The 24,805-nt window shown below is 44.7% G+C and overlaps 1 protein-coding gene across 5 annotated transcripts in view; it reads left to right on the top strand.

Moving 5' to 3' along the window:
* The first annotated feature begins 852 nt into the window (after positions 1 to 852).
* The window catches only part of MCF2L2 (MCF.2 cell line derived transforming sequence-like 2), a 151,495-nt gene continuing 127,542 nt past the window's right edge, over positions 853 to 24,805 (top strand). For 2 of the 5 annotated variants that reach the window (XM_058030766.1, XM_058030765.1), the window contains exon 1: positions 20,961 to 21,593. In XM_058030766.1, the coding sequence (XP_057886749.1) occupies positions 21,452 to 21,593 (142 nt within the window). In that variant the 5' untranslated portion in view covers positions 20,961 to 21,451. Of the gene's footprint in view, positions 1,407 to 20,960; positions 21,594 to 24,805 lie in introns of those variants that run through there. The other 3 variants (XM_058030762.1, XM_058030761.1, XM_058030763.1) reach the window with 2 other exon arrangements.

Raw genomic sequence — 24,805 nt, 5'->3', positions numbered from 1 at the left:
TAACTGTGCTGTAAGATCTGACAGGGCCACAGGGGTATTTACAGCTCCAGCTTTGGGCATGCATGTGGTCAGGTTCTTTGGTGTGCTTGGAAAGGTGGACTTAAGCAAAACTCTGTGGATGGCTAGGGATCTGGATTTAGAGCTGAATTAATTCTGTGGGAATAGGGCAGATCTTGCAGGCAGCTGCACCCTGGTCTGTTTTATTTCTTCCATTTTAGCTGTGCAATAAGTTATCCATGTGTGGAGCTTCAGGTAGGCTTCCAAGGATGAGGTGCAAAGAGGGATGCAATGGAGACATACAAGTCCCTGCCTTGTCCTGCCCTTCCTCACTTCCTTGCCTGCCTTACTCTCCCTGTTCTCCCAGGGCTGATGAAGCTTTCCCGTTGCCCCACGGCAGTCACACATCCGGGCAAGGCTGGCACCGTGGGTGCCACAGACCTGCTGTGGCCGCTGAAGGCCACCTGTGCCTGCCTGCCCACGGGCACGGCTGAGCTCCGTGGCCACGATCAGCTCTGCCCAGCACCCACAGCTGATTAATTCACCCTGCTGGTACAGGTGCAGCTGCAGAGGCTCCTGTGGGCTCAGCCAGGAGCCCGGGGATCCTGTCCGTGCGGGTGGAGCAGCAAAGCCTCTGGCCACAGCACACGCAGAACGGCCAGCGGCCCCCTCCCCCTCCATGGAGCGCTGGCCCCGCAGGCAGGGGCTTCTAACAGGGGTGGAGGAGGGTCTCTGGAGACATTGCGGGGTTCCACTCAACCACAGCCTGCAAGGCACTCGGGCCCCGGGGGCCGAGGGGGAGCATCGGAGGCTGTGTGCGTGTTGTTCTCCGCTCCCAGGCACGCTGGTGAAGGGAGCGTCGCAGAGCAGCTGCGGCTGTTCGAGCTCTCCTGCCAGCTCCACTCCTCCCCATGCCATTCCTACCTCCAGGATTTTTCCCTGACTCGCAGCATCACCATCCAAAAGTCTCCCTGGAGGAAGGTATCTGCTTGCTGGTTTGTCTCTTTATCCTTCGCCTCATCCGCGGGAGAAGGGAGGAAAAAAGCCATAAGCAATCAACTCGTCTGCTTTCCCCCGCTTTTATATTTACCCCCTCCTGCTGCCTTCCTTCCGTCGAGGGGGGTAAAGTCCCCATCTGGAAGGAGCTTTTCAAGGTCCATGCATGGATGGCAGCAAATTGGAAGAGGTGAGCAGCCGAGAGAAGATGTGAAAGCTGGAAGGGCCGTGCCGTGGGAGTGGTCCTTGCTTTGTGTGCAAGTGAGGCAGTGAGTGTGCAGCCTCCCACTCTGGGTGCATCTTTTTTTGGATGCTGTGTAGTTCCCTGTGTGAAATGCTTTTTTGGCTAAAAGAAGAAGAGATGTCACATCAGGAGCTCACCCAGCGACTGACTACGGTTATCACCCATGTGGGTAAGGCATCTTTATTTTTCTTCTTACTACATTTGCGTGGATTTGGGGACCCTGTTCCCCCAGGAGGTGCTGCTGCCTTTGTGTGCCAATATCACACCTGTGTGTGAAATAGGAGCCATCAGCAGACCGCGAATCCCCGGCTGTGGGCAATTACACAGCCTTTTATTGATGGTTTGTTTGTCAAGCACGTTTTCTCTGAAAAGCAGGAACAGTAAGAGCAGCGTGTCCTACCTGTGAAGTGATCTGTGTAAAATACCCGAGCACAGTTCTTGCAGGGAGGTGGTGGAGAAAAGGGGGTGTGGGAGGATGCTGGAGCAACGGCAGCGCTAATGTGCTGTGCATTTGCTTGTGATACTGGAGTAGCAGCCCATTCTCAGAGAAGCTTTTCATGGCCTTTGCTGTTTCGGGATTTCTGAAAGGTGCTAGGACAGGGACAGGATCTCAAAAGCTTTTTTCTCTGTCAGTCTTGATTTTACTGTTTCTAACATTCAAATGCCAGTGAATACAGTGAGGCCCTATGCTTTGCTCTGACATCCTTAAGCATCTGAGCTGGGTACCCACCTGCTGGCGCTGGGGACTACTGGGCCAGGAACTGAGGAACCTGAAACTAGCAAGACAGTAGGAGATGCTGGTGATTAAAATATCAGCTGAGAAAAGCCTTTGTGACCCTTTTTTGTTACCTACCGTTGGGTTAAAGCAGATTACAGCTGTGTTGCATCACATAAAGAGAAGCTTTTTAGTTGACTTCCATAGGAGCAAATTTTGTAGCTGTTAGTGTTTGAATGGCTTGTATGCTATGAATGCCAAATATGTTGTACAGGTTCCTGAAATGCCTTTGTCACTGGCTTTGTTCAATCTGTATATGAAACAGAGTGTGACTGAAATTTGGCTTTTATAGAGTATATAAGTAAGGTTTTAGACCAACATTATTCTTTGGCTTGATATTAGCTATGGCAGCTGAACTAAGTTTAATAGAGCACATGCAATCAGCATCTTGCCTAAAGAAATAGCACAAAAGCAGATTCAAAGTCAATGAAATATTTAGGACCAGGCCCCATCTCTCCAAAATCTTTTCCAGGATAACCTCAGCAGGAGCTTGGTGTGGGAGAGAGTATGATTGCCAGGAGAGCTTGCAGCAGCAGGCTCTTTGACCCAGTAATGCCAACAGGAATTGCTTTGCAATTGTGCAAATTCAGATTGACATGAAATCATATGAATTCACATTTTTTAATGAAGATTTGGAATTCAATATGAGGCATATCCTTTTTTTTTTTTTTTTTTTAGTAAGTATTTCAGGAGAGCCAAAAAGATTTGTATGTCTTCTGGTTTTCTTGTTAAACTCAATGCAGGTCCCATCATCCATGTTGAGGACTCTCCTTGAAATCAGAAGGGATTTGTTAGAGGTAACACAGCATTATGTTACCTACTGTGTAACATACTATTGTCTAATAGAAAGTCATTCTGGACACTAGAAATGTTAGTGAACCTTTCCACTGTTCTCTGCTAAATTCAAGAGAGGTTTCTGGGTCATGAGGCTGATGCTAGAGAGTCTTATTGGTTTCCTGGAGGTCACCCAGCAGGCCAGTCCTCAGGAGAGGAATGAAGGTCATGGATTGTGGTGTTTTATCCATTCCACACTGAGGCAGGAGCCTAGCTGATCAGCTTCCATCAGGGAAGGATAACCCCACCATTTCCCCAGCCATTTGAAACCTACAAATCAGACCCTACTTGTGGAGTCTGCCTGCCTTTTCGTAGGCAGAGTTCATTTTTTTATTGAATCATGTAAGTTGTGCAAAAATGGAAGAAAGGAACATTCAAATATTTGTTATTGGCTGAAGGAAAAATGTTTCTTCCAAACCCATGATGATGATGCACCATATTTATGAAGCACATGTAACATGGGTGCCTTAGCTGAATCAGCAATAGCTTATTGGACAAATAGTTCCCAGGAACCTGCAAGGATCTCTTGTATGTTCATTGGGAATCTTTACAGCTCAAACAAGTGTAAGGGCTCTCAGCCTCAGCAAACTGAGGGGATCTCTGGCCATTTATTGTGTTCACTATTTTTACAACTCTCACCCTCATATTGCCACCTGGATTGGTGGGATTCAAACTCTTTAGAATGTAGCCAGCTCTTGGTTGGGAGTGCAGTTCCTAGCTCACCCAAGAGCAAGAGGGAAGAAATTTATTCACAAAATTTCCAAAATGTCAAACAAGAACTTTATGGGAATGTTAAAAAGAAAGACCTTTACATTTTCAATAAAACCTTTATAGGATCATTTTGGTCTGTGGGAAGTAATGACACACCATTTTATTTTTAATGTGTCAATAAGAGTGTCACATAATTAATTGCCTGGGGCTCAACTTATCTGTCCTGGGCAAAAGCTCTCATCCCTCATTAGCTGACTCATGTTGTGTTACACTGTTCATGTGCTAGCAAAAAAAGCTTCTTATCCTGCTACAGACTTCATACATACATACCTGCCTCACCTGGGTCAAAATGAAAGCCTTGAAGGTATTTTCCTGCTCCACAGTAGCTCTCTTACCTTGATACTTTTCTATTACCAACCTGCACAGTAGCACATCTTCACACAATGTAAAACAACAGAGGACCAAATTAGATCCCTTGTGTAGCTCTGTGCTCCCTCAGCCTCCGTGGGATTGTTCCTGACTGTCCTGGTGTGCCTGAGGTAATGGGGCCACCAGAGGTGCCCAGGGCAGGAGTAGTTTGTGGACACTAGCAGGCTTTCTGCTTACTATCTGAGATTTAGCAGCAACACTACCCAGTCTTGTTACCAAAACTGCGTCAAGAGTCTTTTTTTAATTTACCCTACTTTCATTGAACTTGTTTGTTGGGAGGTGTTGGGGAAACACTCATCAATTTTGGAAAAAGTGTGTCCTTTGGGTAGGTGGGCAAGTGGCAGCTCCTCTGTGGTGGGGAGGGAAGAGCTTTGCAGGGTGACACGCCTGGTGCCGACAGCAGCATCGTTTGCCTGTGGGAACACGTACAGCTCTTGCAGCCTGCAAAGCCCACAGGAACAGGCTTTTGTGCTCTCACTACCCACCCACACTTGGCACTTGGCCCCCAGAAATCTGATGCCAGCTTTGCTATGTGTGGGCAACGTTCTGGGCACAGCTGCGCACACAGGCACCTCCACCCAGTGCCCCATTTTCTGCAGATTTTTTTCTTAAAATGATTTTATGATAGGATGGAGCTGCCAGAACCAATGTGAACTGTCTCAAAAGGTCACCAGCTTGGCTTCTCTCTTGCCAATAAAGAATTCCACAGCACATGGGAGATGGGGTTTTGCTAGAGGCTCCCCATAATTCTCAATGAATTTGTAAGAGTTCCTCCCCTTGGAGTGTTAACTGGACCCAGATGAGCTGACTGTCAGTGTCCCTGGTAGGAGATGCACTGATGTGAATTTGCAGAAAGCAAATTGTGTGTACATTGCACAAATGTTACATACAAGAAACAACCCCATACATTCATGTCAGCTTTCATCTGATTTTACACACTCGTATTTCCCCAGTCTCTCATTTTATGAAAAAAACAAAAAAACTAAACAGAAAGGAATTTAAACAATTTGATGGAAATAAAAAGGAAAGTCACTGACTGAATTTAGTTTAGGATTGACATCTCTGGACTTAAAATTCCTATCTGTTAACCATGGTATGTCAATTCCTATCACTCTTGGCTTAACCACCAGAGTTGAGGAGTGGTGTAGAATACCTGTGTGTGTGAAGAGAAGCTGTGTTATAATTTGGGGCAGGAAGTAAAGGATGATACTGCATCCACCTGACTGTGTGAGAGGAATTTAGGTCAGTAGAATGGAATAACCCCAGTTGGCACTTGTCCCAGGCCAGTGGCTAAGCATCACAAGTTGCAGAATCTGCTTTATGCTACAAAGCCACAAATAATCTAATATGTCACAGCTGGACAGACAATTGCAATGTTTCTAATATGTGTCTGTGGACATTAAGGACACAAAAAAGGATATTTTAGGAAATTAACTTTTGAGATACCATATCAAATAGGCCCTTTGCTACTCCTATGCAGAGGCTTAAATCAAATCAAATTCCTCTGCAACATAAAATTCTTTCCTTTATTTTAGAGCATTCATGCATTTCAGGAACTCTTTTTGAACCATGGATTCTGTGGCTCTGTCCTACTTAGGGATTTCTGGTGCACAGCAAATGGAAAGTGGTCTTTCCACTGACCACAGCACACCAGATTTCCTCACCCAAAATAACATAAGGCATGGGAGGAGCATCTATCACTGCATTCCCAATAAAATATGACAATAGAAAACTGCAGAAATGGGTTTGCTAAATTTGCTTGGGATCTCATGCTTATGAGAAATGGTAGGTTGAAATTTCCCCATTAACCTACTTCTATAAAAAAATTGAGCTTTGATCCTGTTATCTGCATCTTTATCTCTGTTTCCCAGTAAAGCTTTTGAACTGTTGGCCAATTTCTACCAAACTTGGTGAAGTGACAAAGATCAAAAATATTGAATTCATGCCAAGTAAAAAATAGTATCTGAAGTGAAAGATGAAAATAGTGAAGACACGGGAAATAAGCTCGTTCTATTAGACCTCAGAGATTCCATGTAGGAGGGTGGAATGTGGGAAAGGAGAGATAATAGCAATTTATCTTTTTTAGTTTTACAGCTTAAAAAAGCTACTTGTTTACTTTTTTGTTCATAGATTATGGTTATTAATTTTACCCCATTCTATATGGCCTATTCTGTGCAGTGTTTCACTGGAAGTTGTTTAATAAAACTGTTTAGAAGTGTTTTGCTGATGCTGCAAATTCTGTATCTATAAAAAATGGAAACTAAGCTCTCACAGAAACCCATGAAAAATGTGCAGATGTATGTGGTGCACTTTCCAAGATGTAGAATATTGCAAGTACCACAGACTTGTTTAAAGGCCACATTCTAATCTGCTTTGCAGAGACATTGTCAGAAATAAAGATTATAAGAAACTGCTCTGAGTTGGGATCCAGAACACTAGTTTGTCTCAAAGCAAAATATTTATGTGATAGTTTGGCCTCTAGTTCAGAAAGGCAGAGGTGACTAAAGAGCTTCCTAGAAAGAGTAGCATGCATTAAGGCTGCTTCAGTGTCAGAACAGCTCAGAGATGTCTCTCTTCTACATTCCATCTTTTACTTTAGGTGAATATTTTTTCATATGGGATGTGATGCTGGCATCCTTGATAGAATTTAAGAAAACCTTGCAATATCCAGGTGTGACACTGTTTCTAATTTCTTTCAGAGTGGTGTGCCCTAAGGAGAGCCATGCAGAGCCCCAAATATTAAAAGGCTGCTTACAGCCCTGTTTTGTCATTTATTGATATCCTTCCCAAAACTAGCTGTTACACCCTGAGCTTTCATTCTCATGCCACTAAGAGACCAGGATGTTGGGGAGAAAAGGGAATAGGAGTAGCTATCCACCATCTGCTTGCTGCAAGGTTTTCACACTTTCTACTCACGCATGTTGTGATGGCAACTGTTGGAGACAGGGAACTAGGCAGGATGGAACTGAGGCGTGATCCAACCTGTCAATCTCTCAGTCATTCTCTCTTTCAAAAGCCTCTGTATTGCTGCTGTTCAATCTAATGCTACAGTCTCCCTCTGCCCTTTATTTTCTAATCTACCTTAGCAATGACTTGTGGGTGTTTGTCTGTTGGCATGGAGGAGTGTTTAACACGTGAGGAAATTAGTAAAGGAAAGTCAGGTGCCAGGATCCAAGTTTAGCTGTTAGTGGTGGTGATTTCTGTGGTCCCTTCCACAGCTGTGCTTGCCAGACACCAGGTCCTCTACATCCTTAGAAAATTCTGCAGTACACTTTTTTAGTGCCTGGAAAATAGTTGGGACTCAAATGAGTTATTCCAGGACACATGCTTCAGCTGAAAGGAAGTCTGTCTGTTTGCTCTTTGGGTCAGCTCTTCTCATGATTTTCCTGATGCTTCTCCAGGCCTGTTAGCCCTCTAATGGCAGTTTTAGTGGAACAGAAAGCAGAAACCTCTGACTTCCAGAGCAGGCTCTTCCTAACACTATATAGTAGGAGGGTTTTTTTGGCACATTTTAATATTTGGGGGTGGGGTTGGCTATCAAATTACAATTTTTTAAAAAAGAATGAGGTAGCTTAGGTCAAATGCAAGGGAAAAATGATGCCATCCTGCAATGATCTAGTCAGACTGTGTCCCAGTCTGCTCTTAAACTCTCCAGGGCAAGCCCTGGGTTACCTGGAAGGAGGAAGTGGGAGGAATCTCCAGGGCAAAGCAAGTGCAGGACCTCCTCCTGTGTGAGGTCTCTGAGCCAGGCACAATGAGAGATGCTGGGGCTAACAAGGCAGGCAGCAGTGACCACTCTGCATTGCTAAGGCTCAAGCTTAAAAAGCAAATAGGACCAAAAGGAGGCAGAGAGGAGGCCCTGTCTGTTCCCATCTCTGTGGCAGAGGGGAGCTCAGATGGCCTCACTGGAAATTAAACTAAGCTGACATCTATCACATTGTCTGGCAGCTCGTTAATACAAGGGCCTTTTTCCACCTCTTGCCTCATCTTTATTTAATTCCTTTTTCTCGCCTTCCATATGGTGTCTAAATCCAAGAGTTCCCCTGAGAGGACTTCTCCCTGAGGGAAACAGGATTTGGGAGGGTACTTACAGCACCAGGTCATCTCATTGAGTAGAAAATAAGCTAATCAATTCCATTGCTGTCACTCTTTTTCCCCTTCTGTACCACATTTGAGGCCTCTCTTAGTCCCAAGGCTGGACTTAGTGTTTAATCTAGGATGAACTTTTCTGAATGGGGCCCAGGTGACTGCTAAAATAATTTTGACAGCACATGTCTGGTACATAGTAGTCCTGTGTGTATTTTTCTCCTGTTCTTCAGAGCTGGCTGTGTTCAAGGGTCTGGGAGAAGAGAAAAGCCATACATGTTTTGCTGCTAAAGGCCAGGCTGGCCTTGTACCTCCCTTTAGAGTTGAGCACGGTAACATTGTCAATGTCTGCATTGCCCCAGGTGGTCAGTGGGTCAGTGACTGGCAGCAATCTGAGTTCTCTGCAAAGCTGCCTGATCCTGCTCATGTGAGAAAATGCTGGAGAATGATGTGAAAGAGATAACATGGCACATGGATCATTGCTAATCAGTGACTCACACTAACCAGTGCAGCAGAGCTGCCAGAACTGGAACCAAGGAACAGAAGGGAGACAGGGTGAAGAAACAGCCAACTCTTACATGCATAGATGGAAAAATATCAGTAGTGAATACCTTGAGTGATCTGTAAGTCATGGCATGGAAGGAGGTACTGCTTAGGGAGCAGGAGCACTGTAAAAAGCTCTGGAGTTTAGTGGAGCAAAAGACAGCAGGCTCCACTTTGGCATGGGGACAGATGTGTAGGGGACAATTGGGTTGAGATCACAGTATCTTCAAGCTCCACTGTCATGTAAGCACAACACAGATAACATCTGTGAGTCCAAAAGCATAACTGCCTCTGAGGAATCATTGAGCTCATGTACTGGAGGAGGGCCATGTCCAGCATGTGAATTCAGGCTGGTAAAATCTGAAGCAACAGCATTCATTCAAGGGTGAAATGCATTACATTTATATGCACCTACTTCTTGTCTTTTGCAGTGTGGCATTGCAGAAAGCTGGTGCCTTTTCGGTAGAGGTCTGTAAATACCTTTGTATTAATGAATTATTGTGAATATAATTCTGCATTCATCCTATTTTCTATCAGAAGATTTCCTGCACTGTAGTATGGAATGAAGTCCTGAGCTGAGACAGAATAAATTTCCATGGACCCTAGGATTTAGGTTACAAAGCTGCTATGCTCTGTCTCCATCTTTTCTAGCCATTGCAGAGACCTGACAGTACAGTACAATATCCCCTCAAAAAAATGTCCAGAGGAAGGACAGACTACCAGGATCAATAATCCATGCTGTCATGAAATGATTGTCTATTTTGTTTTCCAGCACAACACACATACAACTACACCCACACTCCTGCTCAAAACCAGCTTTGCACTTGCTGTGCATTGTGTTTGGTGTGTTGTTGAAAATGTGTTGTTCCAAAATCACTGCTGTGATGGCCTTTGAGTCCTGAATCTTTTGGGCAGTCAGGAGCTGAACAAGCACAGCCAAAGCACTGAGTGTCCATGCCTTCATGGAGACTGCTACTCATTTCAGTACCGTTTACTCTGCCTGTCTCAAAGGTGGATTGTGCCCACGATTTGGCTCCAGCATTAGGTACTACCATCTCATAATAGCTCTCCTGCTCTGAGCACACAGGGGCTTGTTTGGCCCTTCAAGGCAGCCAGCCCAGCCCTCTCTTCTATCTGCAGGGCTGCCCTGATTCCAGAAGTACATTGATGCAGCGCAGATGAAGTTCTCTGGGGTCTTAGTTGCAGTAGGTGCAGGACTGTTACAGTGAATGCAAAGGTGACTCTATGGAAATTTAAACAGACACACAAAGGTCCTTTATGGAATGTTAGTCCAATGTTATTTTGATTTTAAAATTCACTGATTCCTGACCTGGATTGCTCAAGCATGGGAGTAAAGGTTAAATTTCTGCAGAAGCCAAAATCCTTTGAAACATTGCAAAGTGGTGATGGGAAATGATCTGTCATCAATATTACAACAGAGTGGCTCTGATCCAGAAAGGTGCAAAGAGCTCTTTATTTCTATGTGAATATGGGGAACTGCTGGTACTCAGCACTCCACGGGACCAGATATTTTTGTCTGAGTGGACTCAGCTGTAGCTGACCCAGCTGTAGCCCCTGCTGCAAGTAGGTATAAGAGGCAGCACAGAGTTAGCACCTACTGTCAGCATTGTCCTGGGTTCATATGAGGATCCTGAGTTCATTTGTCAGAGCTCAAGGAAAGCCATGCTGAGAGGATCTGGATTCAGATTCCCCACATCCGTGAGTGCAACCTGTAATCTCTGTGCTTCCAGTTACCTCCATCTGTGTCTCAAAGATCTTGGATGGAAACCAGCAGCTCTTTTCCTGAGACTGTTTATGCACCCACCCCTATCACCTAATGCCTGAGCCCCCCAATGGTACTACAGAAGGGCTGTCACAGTATCAATCCATCATTAACACCATAAATTACAGAATCCATATGAGGAAGGCTGAATCTGCCACTCCCACAGTGCAGACTGTTGCCCAGGGCAATGAGATATGAGGGGCTGCAAACCATTTAGCTCTTGCTTCCTCTGCATGACCGGGAGCTGTGTGATTTCCAGTTTCCCTTGGGCAATGAATTGTCTACAGCTGGCCCCAAATACAAGAGCAGTTATCTGCAGTTCCGAGACATAAATACAAGACAAACAATGCTGATGTACGCTATTGTGGGCTGCCTGGCAGCAGCTGCTGATAGGATCTGACTCCTCTTACATGCCTTGAGCTTCAGAGATTTTGTACTCACATTTTACGGTCGAAAACCACTTTAAGTTCAATGTGAAGAGGTGAAGAAAATCTAGACCCAGAGAGGGTGTCTTTCAGTATTCCAGGAGAGTGACTTTTGCTTTTAAGTTCCAAGAACTATACGAATTTTAGTTATACCTAGGTAGGCAATTAGCCCACAGTTACTGGCATCTCCAAGTATTGTTACTGCAATATCTCCAGTTTAATTATAACTTTCCAAGGATGTGCACATGCTGACAGACAGGTGTTGAGAAAGGAACCACAGCAAACACATGCAGCTCTAGTAGCAATGATAAGTGAAAATTAGATTATTTGGATGTGAGAAGTTTGAATTTGCTGCCTGTTAGTCATATATGTTACAACTTAAACACTTCGAGTGCATTTTTGTCTGATATGGGTTTCATATTCTCACTGAATTGCTGTGGCTAGAATTACTATCAGGAGAGTTTGCTTCTTGTTTTCAATCAATAATCCTTCACCTAAAAAAGCATGACTATAAATATTTCCCCTCTTTGAGTCTGAAGTTCACTGTTATCCATTACACTGTGGTTCAGAGGTCTCTGAAGCCTAGGCTTAATTTTTGAAGGGATCAATATTGGTGTTTGCAGCATAAAAGCCAAAGCTGATGACATTCATAGGTGCCATAATATTGATCTTGCAATATGCAGAGAAAAGGTTATTTCAAACTGAAATAGCTGTGGCCTTAGCATGACCCTGAGCTGTGAGCAGGTGCATAACTGATCAGAGAGCTCTGGCAATTACATGCCAGTTGTTGGTGCAGGAAGGTTCCTGGAAAAACCTGATTAATCCTTATTATGGTGATCAGCTTATTCTGTGACAACAGATTTCTTATTTTTTTTAAAATTAGATTATAAACTATTCTCACCATTTCATCTGTCTCAGATATTTGTACTGTTATCTGTGTCTGGTATCTCTTCCCTTTCCACACTGATGAAGCCAGGAGAGGCTTCACAGCTGGCTTTGAAGTCAAAGTTCAGTTTGAGGTAAACTTTTTAGTAATTTTTGTTGATAACTCATAAAAATCCATCTTCCTAGTTTTGATTTCAGTTAGGGGAAAATGCAGTTTCAGCAATGTGCAATTTTGTATCATGTTGAATTACACCCTGGCTATAGATCAGGGCCTTGTGCATCATTTTATCTTGAGTGGGAGCAGAGAGCTGGCAGCAAGAGCCCTGTGAGGAGCAGAAGTGGTTGGACAAAGCAAAGCTTGTCAGTGATATTTTGTGCCCTTTCTACCCCAGTACCAGCAGCTCTGTACAGGCCACACACTGCCTGCCTCGCTGTCCCCTTCAGAGCTGTCACCACTGCGAGGAGTTCCCAGTCCAGCAATGGGAAGCAGAAATGAAACACAAGCAGTTATTCCCTGAATCCTCTTCCCAGCAGGATAGCAGGGCAGGGCTGCTGCCTGGGGAAGGGCTGTGTGCGTGTTCTGGTCCCAGGAAGAAGCTGGGCCAGAGCAGCCTCCTCGGCCGCGGGGGAAGGGGCGGCAGAGGGCACAGCAGCGCCGTCTGACACTGCGGTTCCCACTGCCCCAGACCCTTCCCGGATCGGCTGAAAGGCAGGATGCTACAGAGTTGGGCAGAGGAGCCTCTCTCCTTCAAGCCCCTTTTCCGAGAGTTGTGATGGCTCTGCCGGGTTTGGTACCCAGGAGCTGCTCTCCATCGCTGGGGAGATGCGGGCGCTGCCGGCGCCGCCGGTTTGCGGAGGAGCCGCTGGGGGGCGCGGGGTGGGGACCGCTCCCGGCCCGACAGGGACACAGGGACACAGGGACCCCCTCACTGCCTGAGAGGGACACAGGGACACAGGGACCCCCTCACTGCCCGAGAGGGACACAGGGACCCGCTCCCGGTCTGACAGGGACACAGGGACCCGCTCCCGGCCCGACAGGGACACAGGGACACAGGGACCCGCTCACTGCCCGGCAGGGACACAGGGACCCGCTCCCGGTCTGACAAGGACCCGCTCCCTGCCCGACAGGGACCCGCTCATGCGGCAGCTGCATCCGCATGCAAAGTACCGACAGCACTAATTCGGAGAGAACCGAGGTCACCAGAGATAAACAGCGAGATAGGAGCTGAACCTTTGAAAATGGGTTACCCAGGTTCTCTATTTAAGCTTTTCATCTAAACTGGGTTATACTATAGAAGAACATTACTTGACTACATGTCTAAACTGCAGGTCAGGAACAGCAGAGAAAGCAGCTGAAAACAGCATCACACACAGCATAAGGGGAAGGGAGTGGGGAATAGGGAGGCTACTGCCTCCTAAATGCAGTAGCTGAAGTGCTGGGTGGAAGGTGTCTTGGAGGAAGCCTCAGGTGAGAATGCCCTGGCAGGTCAGGCTGACTGCTGTACTCAGGACCCTGTGACTCCATGCTGCTGCCAAATGCAAAATACTCTCTCAATAGAGCTCACATGCTCTAAAATACCTGGCATGTCCACTACCAGTGCTGATATTTGGGATCAGTCACTGAGCCTGATTATAAAACTCCTTGTTAGCGTTTTGTTTTTATTTTACCAAATTAGTTCATTCTTAGCAGTTTCAGTTCAGCAACCTTCACTATGAGACCTGCTGACCCTGAATGTGTGTGCAGTAGTAATTAGACTGATACAGATAATACTGCAAAATCTTAATGAGCAGAACTCTGTTTTAAATTAAGTGTTAGAAAGATGGGGATATCTACAAATGGTATAAAATAACATTGAGAAATGCTCTCTGTGCCATGCTTAAGGCTACATTCAAGAAAGATATATTTCTTAGTATGTTAGTAGATATTTCTTTATTTTCTAGCTTTCCTGCAGTAATTGCAATTGATCTTAGACAAACTGTATGAATACCTTGGGATTCAGTTCCTAGCTGAAGAATTTTTTCCTTATGCTTCATTATTTGTATTGAGATTTTAAAGTTCACTGGTGGGTCCTTACAATGTCCTAATGCTTCTGATACAGCTAAAAATATTTGGTTTATTTGGTTGTTTTACAATTGATTGCTATTCTTGAAGCAAGTATATTTAAACAAGAGTCAGGAAAATATTGTGTAGAATTATATGCATTTGTGCTACAATGGGGCAGCAAAGAAGTGGTTAAAGAGAGGGTGAAATTGTTGTTAAGCCAATTCAAAGGGCTCTCAAGCCAGTGGGAGATATGGGGATATATGCTTTTAGCACATTCCTCCCCATTTTTAGGCTCTTGTGGGGCAAAACTTGGGGTGAAATTATTCCTTCTGCTACAAGCTTTCTTCAAATAGTTCTCAGATGCATTCTAAATATATATAAGCAAAACTATTCTTCTTAAACTGTATCCTTTTATTGGCAATTAGAAAGGAAATAGTCTGTTTCATGAGAGTAACAATTTCTCTGTGGTGCCAGAGTGTTCAGCTGAGAATCACTGGAGAAGTACAAAGCATTATTTGGTGCTACATGCCATGAAGTGAACTTATGCTGGGACTAAGGTCCATAAACGGATGTGGGATTTAGATACATTTTATTATGTAAATCTTTGCTGGTCAGCAGAAAGCATTTGTAATGAGGTTTCCTGACAGACTAAAGAGCAATTTCTTATCTCATCAGAACACTACACCACTCAGCTTTAGGCAATTTAAGTCCATGGTGCTGTTGAAGTCAAAGCACTGTCCTTATTTCATGTGGGCTGCAGACAGTGCTCAGCACCTCCCAGCACGTGAATGCTGCATGTAGGATGCTTGGAGTTGGCAGGCAAGGTCACAACATTACTGTGATGTTGCAGGGAAACCCTTGTGCTGCTTCCTGTAGGAAAAGTTCACTCAGGTGCAGCTCTACACCCTTTCTGCACCTGAGGCTGACTTACAGATGTCTTTTTTACTGTGTGGGCATACTTGCCTGTTAATATAGATCCATGAATAATTTTAGTCTTGGAAATGAGGCTTTCATGCTCATGCTTTTTCTATCCCAGCTGGCACTTTTCCATATAATTTTAGCAGCTCTTGCCTGGTTTTGACAAAGGATTGAAACTCATGGTTTCCTGTAAATTTATCCTATTTACATATTTGAGATTGGGTGTGATGACAAAAGCCAATAACTGTGCTGGCTGGGGAGGAGAGGGAGAGGACTGGGGTTGTGTGTGGTAACATCTTGCCCTGCTGTGCCTGGTGTGGGGTGCAGTGCTGCAGGGAGGGAGAGGTGAAGGAAGAGCACACATGGTGCACACTGATGCACGTGCTAGCAGATTGTCCATACCTGTATTTTCCTGCTTCACACCAGGCTTTGGTGTGACCTGAGAAATCACCCCATAGATTGTGTCTTTCTAGAACCTTGAATCTGTTCCAGCTGGTGCTTAGAGACAAAGCTGGGATGGGTAAACTGGGCTGGGAATGGTGCAGGGGTTCAGGCTGTGAGTGGACATGAGGAAGGAACAGCTCTGCAGTGCAATGCACTGAGCAGGATGAGTTCCTGTTAGCTGGGTAGGTGTGTGCAAGCATCCAGCTGCCCTGTGTGGTTGCACTTGTGGATGCACACAGAGGAGGTTCCAGCCCCTCATTTGCTGGTGCTCAGCACAGAGAGATGCCTGTGTGGGCAGGCCCTTCAGGACAGACCTCTGGTTTCTGACAGCAGCCCTGGGCCAGGGGAAAAAAAGGAGGTGTACTTCACAATTGCCAGAGCAGAGGGAATAACTCCTCTTTGACTGATTTTATCCTCAGCTCCCTAGATGAACACAAGCATTGCCCTGGGGATATTAAAGGAGTGTGTTTGGTGTGTATCTGCCAGCTGAGAGCCCAGTCAGGCAGAGCAGTGTCCAGGAAAGTCTCTACAAGAGCTTATTTTTCCTTTGGATTGTCCAGAGTGACTGAGTGAACCTCAGTGCACACACAGGCAAACAGGGAAAAATCAATAGTCCCTAAGGCCCAGTCTCCTACCCCTTGTGGTAACTGATGTTGAGTGCTTGAGAGATGGCAAGAAAACACTGGAAAGGCCCTTACTGTACTTTGTAATGTGAGAAGCTCTTTCTTCCTGTTCAGCTAACATTTGGCATGTGTCCAGAAGCCTGGAGTATCAACAGCCCTTGTGATGCTCACAGATGCTATTTTTATCCCTGTGTCTTTCTGGTTCTCCTTTATGTGTTTCAAGTTATGAATTGCAAGCAAAAAAAAAATATGCTGTTTCCATCAGGGAATGTGCACAGCTGCTCCTCAGGGAAAGAAGCTGACCTGGTGGTCTTGGCTGCATGGATCCAGCAGCTGTTCTGCACTGGGAATGCTCCAGAGGCTCCTTGTAGGGAGAAAAAGGTGAAGGGGGAAAGAAAGAGGAAAAGTGCAATGAATCCAGTGCAGTGCTCTGGATGACAGCAAGGATCAGGGTAACCATGCCCTGGAGGGGACTCAGTGTGTCAGTGACAGACTACAGAGAGGATAAAACACCCGATGTCCAGAGTCTGTCCTTTCCAGCTGTCATGATGCTGCTGGAGGGCCGTGACACAAAGACTGTGCCTGTGCACTGGTGATGGGATTTAGGAGCTGGAGAATGGGGATCTGACAAGCCTGGTTTCATAGATCACAGCCTTCTCTGCATTAGCCAGTGTCTCACTCATGTATTTCTTTTGCATTTACTTGTCTCTCAGTTTATTCCCATGACTTTAAGCCAAGAGGCATTTATGTTTTGGGTAGATTGCTCAGAAAGGCTCTTGGTCTCATGTAGGTCTGTCAAGAATCACTTTGCATCCAAGCCTGAACCCTGCATCCAGCTACTCTTTACCCCTATGCCAACTACACTTTGGTAACTCTGGGATCTGTTTGTTTATCTTGCCAAGCAGAGGCCTAGCAGGACAGCAATGCCTTCTGTTCTTGGTGATCTGCTCTTAGGTGCAGAGATCAAGAGAGCCAAGTAAAATTAACCCTACATGTGCAGCAACAATTCGTGCCCACTGCTTGGCCTGTGAAGATTCTGCTCCTCTCCTGATCTCCTGAGAATCTTGTCTAATCCAGCAGTGATGTCATTGGCTTGGGGGTTTCTTTTTGTCTGCAGTTTTGTTTGTTTGGTTTGGATTTTCTTCTTTTTTCTTTTTCTTTTCTTTTTTTTTTTTTTTTTGTTTAATGATGGTAATGGTCCTTGAATACCCTTGATGTCCTCCCAGCTTTGAGATGACAACAAAAGTTCCTTGGCTAAGGTTGTCCTTTGATCCTCACTGCTCACTCCTGCTTTTGGCAGTTTGCGTGGGAGTTCATGTGCGTCAACAGGGGCAGAATTGTTGTTTCCCTCTGCTGAAGGTGACCAAAAATGTTTTGCTTGTCCGTTAAGAAATCACTTTAAGCAGATCAGTGTAATGAGATTCTGAAGCCATATGGCACTGGAATTAGAGCCTTCTAGTGCAGGAACTGCATGTTGCAGTTGCAACAGTGCTGTATACTACAAGGAATTTCAAGAACATTTTTCCTCTGCTTGTTCCTTTAACTCCTTGGGGTTTAAAACCATGCCTGGGATGTAGCCCTTTATTAAAAAAGGAGGGAGAGGAAGTCCTGGTCTGCTTTTTATTAGTTGGAAGAAAATAAATGAAAGTTAATAAAAAAGACTGGTTTCTACTTTCTAGCTGAACACTGGAATGGATGTTACCATTGCACCAAGAGTGCTCTGAAAAGAAACCTTTGTGTTAAACTACTGAAATGGCTTATCAGATTCAGGATCTGGGAGGTGGGGAGGCAGAAGGAAGTTTATTGAGCTATATGCAAAATGAAAATGTGTTTCAGCATAGCTATCAAAGATTAGTTCAAACATCAGGGAAAACATCATGAAATAGGAAAATGTGAAGCTGGAGTTTCAGGAAAGAAATATAGATTATTTTCTTAGCTTCTGTTTGTATCAGTCTTTATAGTGGCATTGGAATTAGATTACTTATTTCTTAGATTTTTGGAATACTACATACTTAAGTGTGGGGAGCTGGTCTTCATGAATAAATAAGACACCTCTGTTGGGTTTTTATGTTTTGTTGTCTCTATAATGTTGGTGGATAAGAGAGATATTTTTTTCAGTCCCTTCTACACTAAAATTTCTTAATGGTTCTTGCAAGGCTCTGATGGAAAAGCAATGCCTGTTCCCCTCAATTGCTTTAATGACTGTGTGGGGTAAGCTGCAAACAGTGAGTGTTTTACAGTGTTTTCTAGCTGCCTCATTTACACATGCAGCAGAAGCAGACTTCTCTTCCTCCTTCCTCTGACAGATAAATGCTGTTCCCAAACTCAAATCTTGATTCTTCACAAGAATTTATGTCCGTTGTGATAAGGGCTCAGCATCATTGAGATCCAATATGTTTGTTGTGTGTTTTGTGCTTAACAGTGATACCAACCATCACAGCACTGCTTTTTGAGGCAGAAGCATCTTGTTTCATGAGAAGAGATATGGGGCTTAAACGGATTTAACTGAGCTGACTTTAAATTTGTTGCCATCCTCTGGTCACACAGTCATAGCAGCAAGCACTTAAGCACTTTCCAGCAAGCATCAATTCCAAGGCAAACTGGTATTTCTAATGAAACTAGGAACTAGTGCAGTTCTGCAGGCTGTTTTGGGTAGTGGCATCTGAAGGTATCTGGGTCATGGGGTGGGGTTTTTTCTTTTTTTTTTTCTTTTTTTTTAATTTCTGATGACACTTTCTTACATTTATTTACTTGCTTATTAATTGACAGACCAACCCAGATGATTTTGCTAGGCAATGCTGGCAATTCATGACCAATTTTCCAATCATTTTGCTATGGGTGTTTAGAGCAGCAGGAAAGGAGAAGACCCAAGGAAGCCTGCCTACCATTTTCTGTACCTGTTCCCTTCACTACAGCTTTCTTTCAAACAGACTGGTACCTTTCAGCTAATGGAGGAAATTTGTGAATTCCCCATCATCCACACAGAGTGTGTGTTTGGTAACATGTTACATAGAAGAATTCCTGCAAGGCAGCCCTCACTGCAGCTCCTGTGCAGACACAGCCAGAGCAGTACAGAAGAGGTCATTTGTGTGGTAAAACCAGGTTGGTCTCAGTTCTCCCATGTCAGGTTTTCCATATGTGTCAGGAGAAGCTAGCCCAGCTTGTGAATGGGACTTCAATGAAACTTACAGTAGAGCAAACAGATCCTTCTGTCCATCCATCACAGCACTCAGACCCTGAGATGACCCTTATGTGCCTTGTTGCTAAATGTGTAGCAGCTGCAGCCAGCTTATTTTTGTCTGGAGCTGGGTGATGGCTGTGGTACCCCAGGCAGCAGAGGTTTTTATTTAGCATTGTGATGGATCAGGCTTTCCTGGGGAAAGACTGGGAAATTATTTTAGAACATTTCCCTGTTGTGTGCTGTGTGGCTACCTGTGCTTCCAAAGCTTACATCTAGGGCAGATTTCTTCTTGCATCCACTTCCAGCATCAAGTCTCCCCCTTGGAATGCAGCAAATCACAGATCCTCCTGTTCCTAAGCCATGTGGATTCTGGTGGGGAACAGCATTCACAAGGAAGGATGGCAGACAGAAATGTATTTCCACAAATGCTGGATTCTTCCTCATTGTTTATCTCTGTGTGCAGGGTTGAAGTGCAATTATTCTGTGTATGTCAGACATGAATATATTGTCAGAAAAGTTTATTTGCCAAGGTATATCATGTTTGTCTGTGTAAGGAAGGACACCATGAACCCTTGTGATGAAAGAAAATAGGGAGGAAACGTTTAAAGATAAAACTGCAGGGTTGTGTTTCTAGTTTTCTTATCTCATCATGACAGTTTTCTACAAAGTATTTCTGCCTTCTGTGCCACTGGTCTCCCTACCTAAAGTATTGCTCTCCCCTAGGGATTGCTCTATGGAAGCTCTAATAAATATTTTACAAATGCTAATGAATCAGGTTATTCAACAGTTCAGTACATCAGTGTTCTCACTTTGCAGGCAGGGTTTTGGCAAAGACAAAGAGCAGGAGAGTGAGCAACTTCATACCACACAGCAAATTTGGAGGTGAGGGTAGTAAAATCTTTTACCTTTAAGAGTGGAAATGTCCTTTATAGCTTCATTTCATCAAAAGAAGAGGTTCTGAGACTCAGTTCTCAAGTCTGGTAGCTGTTTGATGACATGGCCAGTTTGTGTGTGCTGGGTTAGGAAGCTTAAACATCTCTCTCTGTGTGCATGAGGCAGCAAAGCTGGCTGGGGAAAAGCTGCAAGTTCATGGAAAGGGAAGGAAGTAGGGGCAGGTGAGTTGATTTCTGTGTGTTTCAGCTTACAGGCAATCAATGCAGTCCAGCCAGTTATTCAGCATTTTAGTAATGGCACCATAGGAGGCTTTTTTCTCCTGGACATTTTTGTCCCCTCTAGGTCATTCTCTGGATTAATTAGCCTTCTGCTTTCCCACTCCACATCTAGGAATCAGCTGTGATCTGAGCAGGCCACGAGCTGAAGAGCACTGAATGTTCTGGCACTGTGTAAAGTGCCAACAGGTGCTAGTGACTGAGGCACAGGAGGGCAAAGGTTCTCGATCTGTGTCTAAGATCCTCACAGGAAACTCATTGTGTGCTCAGGTCGCTGCAGTTGAGCTCTGGGTGGCAGCTCAGCCCTGATTCATTGGGTTCTCACTGTATTCTTTGCACTGTCACCAGTGCTGGCCTTGTGCCTGTTGTGCATCTCCTGTGCAGTCCCCTGCTGATCCTAGGGGAAGCTCCTTTTTAATTCACTCTGTCAGGATTGAGTGCTCTCTGCACTCAATTCCCCAATAACTAGTTTCTTCATAAGGCTCTCTAACCAGTGTTTTGTGTTATTGTAATTGTTAAAATGGAAAAAAAAGTCAGCTTAAATATCCAGCTCCTTCCAAGGAGGATTTCTAAATGAATGTTTCAAATATCTGAGTTTGGTGTCTAACTAATGGATCCAACTTCTTTGTTTAAAAAAAATTAGTTGGGGGGTTGCTTAGCTAGCAGAGCATGTCTGCCAACAATATTTCCCTTGTCCTCCATTTGCTACTCTGTTCATTTCGATTATCAGATCTTATGAGCAGGGACTGTGCACAGCAGCAGAGGGCTTTTCTGTACAGTTGCAGCCTCCCAGTGCCACTGCCAGACGTGTGAGTAATTGGTTGAGCAGCTCTGCAGAGCAGTCTCCTTGCACCGTCCAAGCTGAAATGCAGAAGTAAAAAAATTCATTCTCAGAGATGAAGACTCATAAAATCATAAGCCTGAAAGGAATGAAAAATCATGAAGAAAAACCTTTTCTCAAAGAAAAATTCTTTGTGAACATATCTGGCATGCTCATTAAGAGTCGTTCTGTGATCTTGCAATGTGCTTCTGGGATCTTCTCTCTTCATTGTTGCTTATAAGACAGCTTTAAATTAATGATAAGGAAGCCATTCAGGGCATGGGCTGCGCTGAGGTTCACAGCTTTCATTCTGAATGAGAGATTAAAGTAAACTGATATTGAAGGCAAGGAGGGAGAAACAAACACAGTCAGTAAGCCTATAAAAGTCTTAGCCAATTGCAATGGTGAACATCCTGCTGGCGAGGGTGACCTTGAATGAACTAAGTGGGATAAAGTCACCAGGCTGGACTGTCAGCTGAAGAATCAGGCTGGATTCCAGCAAACAGAGAGCAGATTCCTGACAGGAGTCTCCTGAGCTGTGGCAATGGCTTCTCGGTGTCGGAAATGTGGACAACAGGTACCCAGGAATCTGCCTTTCACTGCTGTCCGGATCACAGAAGGAGAAATGAAATCTTACCATGATTTTATAGGAGGGTGCGTTAGACTGGAGCGCATGGCAAAGAAAGGTAAGTGTAGCATCCTTGAACAAAATAGCATCTTCTCCTTGTGGTAATTGCATTGCATCCCCAGGCAATTTGTAAAAACAGATTATATTCTTAATGCTTTCTCTGAGGAGTCAGTAATAATTAAAGGCAACTGGCTGGAATTGGGTATTACCTCAGGTGTGACTGCAGTGTTTGACTTGGCTGTATATTTCTGGGATACTTGCAGTGATTTGACCTAAAGGAGTTAAAATGAATGTTAGACTCGTTCTGAATAAATGTTTATTTCATTCAGGTGTAAGACACTGAGTTTTCTGTATGTGTCGGGGTAGTGCACGGAAAATACTTCTTAAAAATAAATGTAAAGAGCTGGAGCAGTGGGTGTTGTGACCCAGCTGACCCTGTCACCCTGTGCTCCTGAATTACTACGTAGAAGGTCAATATCTTCCTCTCTGTAAAGACTTTGGTTTCACTGTATTTGGAAAGTAGCAAACAAAGCTTTTTGTGCTCTGAGTCAGCCCAGGTACAGGGCAGTATTCCACTCTCAGGAGGTTGCTAGTATAAGGTACTGGTACCTAGCAATTTGTGCTAATTGCATGCTAACTCTGAAGTAGAGTGATGCAGTTGAAATCTAGGTTGTTGACTGTCTATTCACATATCAAAATTGCTGAATCACAGAACACTTTTTCTCTGTGTCATTGAGAGGAAGATTTTTCAAAGAGCCCCCCTTGATTTCCCCCGTTAAATTGAATAAATACTTAGTAAACCTCAAATCCAGCAATTTGCAAGGTGTTCACTAGTGCATGTTGAAGACTCCCAAAAAGATGCAATATGATTGCACTTCGAAGTTAAATTGTTTATTATTATTTAATTAGCTCTTCTGCAAGAGTTGCATTTGATCTGGTAAATGGAGAATATTCTGTAGAAAAAGGTGGCTCAGAAGCAGGGTATCGGCTGCAGCCACTGCTCACACACTGGGCTTTGCAGATGCTTTCTTTAACAGGGATCTAATGCACAATGTCAGGGTTTGAAAAGTGCAAAGCCAGTCCATTGTACCTCTGCTTCTATGGGTGATCCATCCATGCTGATCTTTGGGCTCAGTGCCTACCTATGCATTGTTGTATTTGGCTGACCTCTCAGTAACACTGATGTTTCCAGTTGCACTCTTTGTACCGAGGCATTCCGAGTTCAGAGAGGCAGGGCAGAAATGTCTGGTATCCAGTAAAAGACAGTGGATTCATTGGAGTTCCTTCCTGAATGTTTGATCAGGTTGCTTATGGCTTTGTGGGCCTGTGGACCTGCTGGAGGCAGAGCTCAGGCATCTGCTGCTCTTTTTCTTCCTGTAGTAGAGAGAGGAAGAGACTGGTAAGGGCTTTGCCATGGTTACTGTTCCCAGGGAAACACCTTCTCTGCCTCTCATATTGAGAGACTACCTGGCATAGTATTATGGGTGGAAATCCCTTGGAAAATAATTTTTTGCTAGGAAACAGAGAGCATGTCAGATCAGCCTGAGCCTGTTGTCATTTTGTGAGGCAGAAAACATCTTTGCTGCTTTAGTATTAAATTCTGCCAGCAAAGCTGCCACAGGGGCAGAAGTTCAGTTATTGCTGAGGACAGGGTGCCTTCAGCTGCAGGTATTGGAGATGTGTGAGTTGTGAGAACACACTGGGGCAGCTCTGTGTGTGGTGACACAGATTGGGGGCTAAGGAGCTGGCAAGGTGGCACAGGAGTTGCTAACAACATTGTGTGAGTTGTTTTCTCCTGCTCTGAACTGACTCTGACCTTGTGTTCATTGTAGGTTTTTTTTTGGCCTGTGTTCTCTTATCTGTAAAGAAGGAGTGGGAATTACCTGCCTCCATAAAAAGTGGATCTTGATGATGCAGCTATGACTACTTCTTATTACTACTTTGATGACTAGACCAGTTTCTCTTAGCTGTCTGTGCTACATAAACAGAGAGGCAAAAAGATTGTCCCAGAGAACTTGGATTCTGTCTGCCCCACCTAGTCCTACAAGCAAAGACTCATTGTCTGCCTTTTGCTCAGGGTGGCTTTCTCTGAACATAGTGGCAATGCAGGATCCCTGGGGCATGTTCTCACTTACCAGCATTTTAGAGGGAATACCCTTTCTGCAATGTAAAGGTTGAGCTGGACTGTTGCTAAGGTCCAGTTGGCTGATGTTTACTCAGTGCTTCATGCACTCCAAAATATGGAGCAATTTTCACCTTGTCCATCCCCTGGACACACATACAGACCATGCCTGTGGAGCCTTTTGAATATTCTGTTGCAATTTTATCTTGTGTATTAGATATCATAATGAGAAGATATGGAAGGTATGCAGGTAACTACAGCAGAAATAGAGGCCACATGCTTGCAGTGACCTGCAGGTTTCCTATCTTTTATCAGCAGTACCCCACAGCAAGCAGTTGTGCCAAGCCATTCCAGTTCCTGTGTTCCACTTCCAGTCCGATCTTCCACATTCCTGGATCATGCAAGTTTCAAGGCTTTCTTTCAATCAATGTGATTTGTTCTGATGAGTGGTTAGAGGTGTGGTTGTAGGCTTCTGTTCAGGTAAAGGGAAAAAAGTAGTGAATGCTCACAAAAAGAAGTGCTGCTGTGAGGGGCCAGCTGAAGGGCAGTTTCCTTATGGACACATGATGCCTGCTGAGAGCTCCACTGTCCTGGCTCCCTGCAGCAGGCTATATGAGCTGCCTACAGGGCCCTCTGGGGTCTGCTGTACAAATGGTGCTATTTTGAACACCACTATGTGACCTTGAGACTGGGAGCTGCAGCTCCAAGGTGCTGGTTACAGCACAGTATGAGAACCAAAGGGAAGGAGCCCCCAGAAAGCCAGGGAGAGATGTGGCAGGGACCCCAGCCCAGGGCTGATCATTGTTGGAATGCCCTCAGTTCCTCACAAAACACATACTGAGGCTGAAAGCAAAGCATGGCCTCTTGCCATGAAATGCATCATTCTTGCACAGTGGCTCACATGTCTTTTCATCATGGACCTGACTATTTATGTCACCCTGCTGCTGGTGAACACCTTTAATGCTTGAGGACACCTCTTGTCCAACTGGCCCCTTTGTCCCCAAATGCTCCTAGTCAGCCTGTCTTGTTGTGATGCTCAAGTCCTCAAGGGGATCATGTACCCACGGGGATTTTACATGGATGAATGATCCTGTGCTGGCTATGACTGTCTCTGCATGCTGTGGAGCTTGGGGCTGCAAGGGAATTTT

Source organism: Melospiza georgiana, chromosome 10 (genome assembly GCF_028018845.1).
Source record: "Melospiza georgiana isolate bMelGeo1 chromosome 10, bMelGeo1.pri, whole genome shotgun sequence".
Lineage (NCBI taxonomy): Eukaryota > Metazoa > Chordata > Aves > Passeriformes > Passerellidae > Melospiza > Melospiza georgiana.
This window is presented reverse-complemented; position numbering and strand designations above follow the sequence as displayed.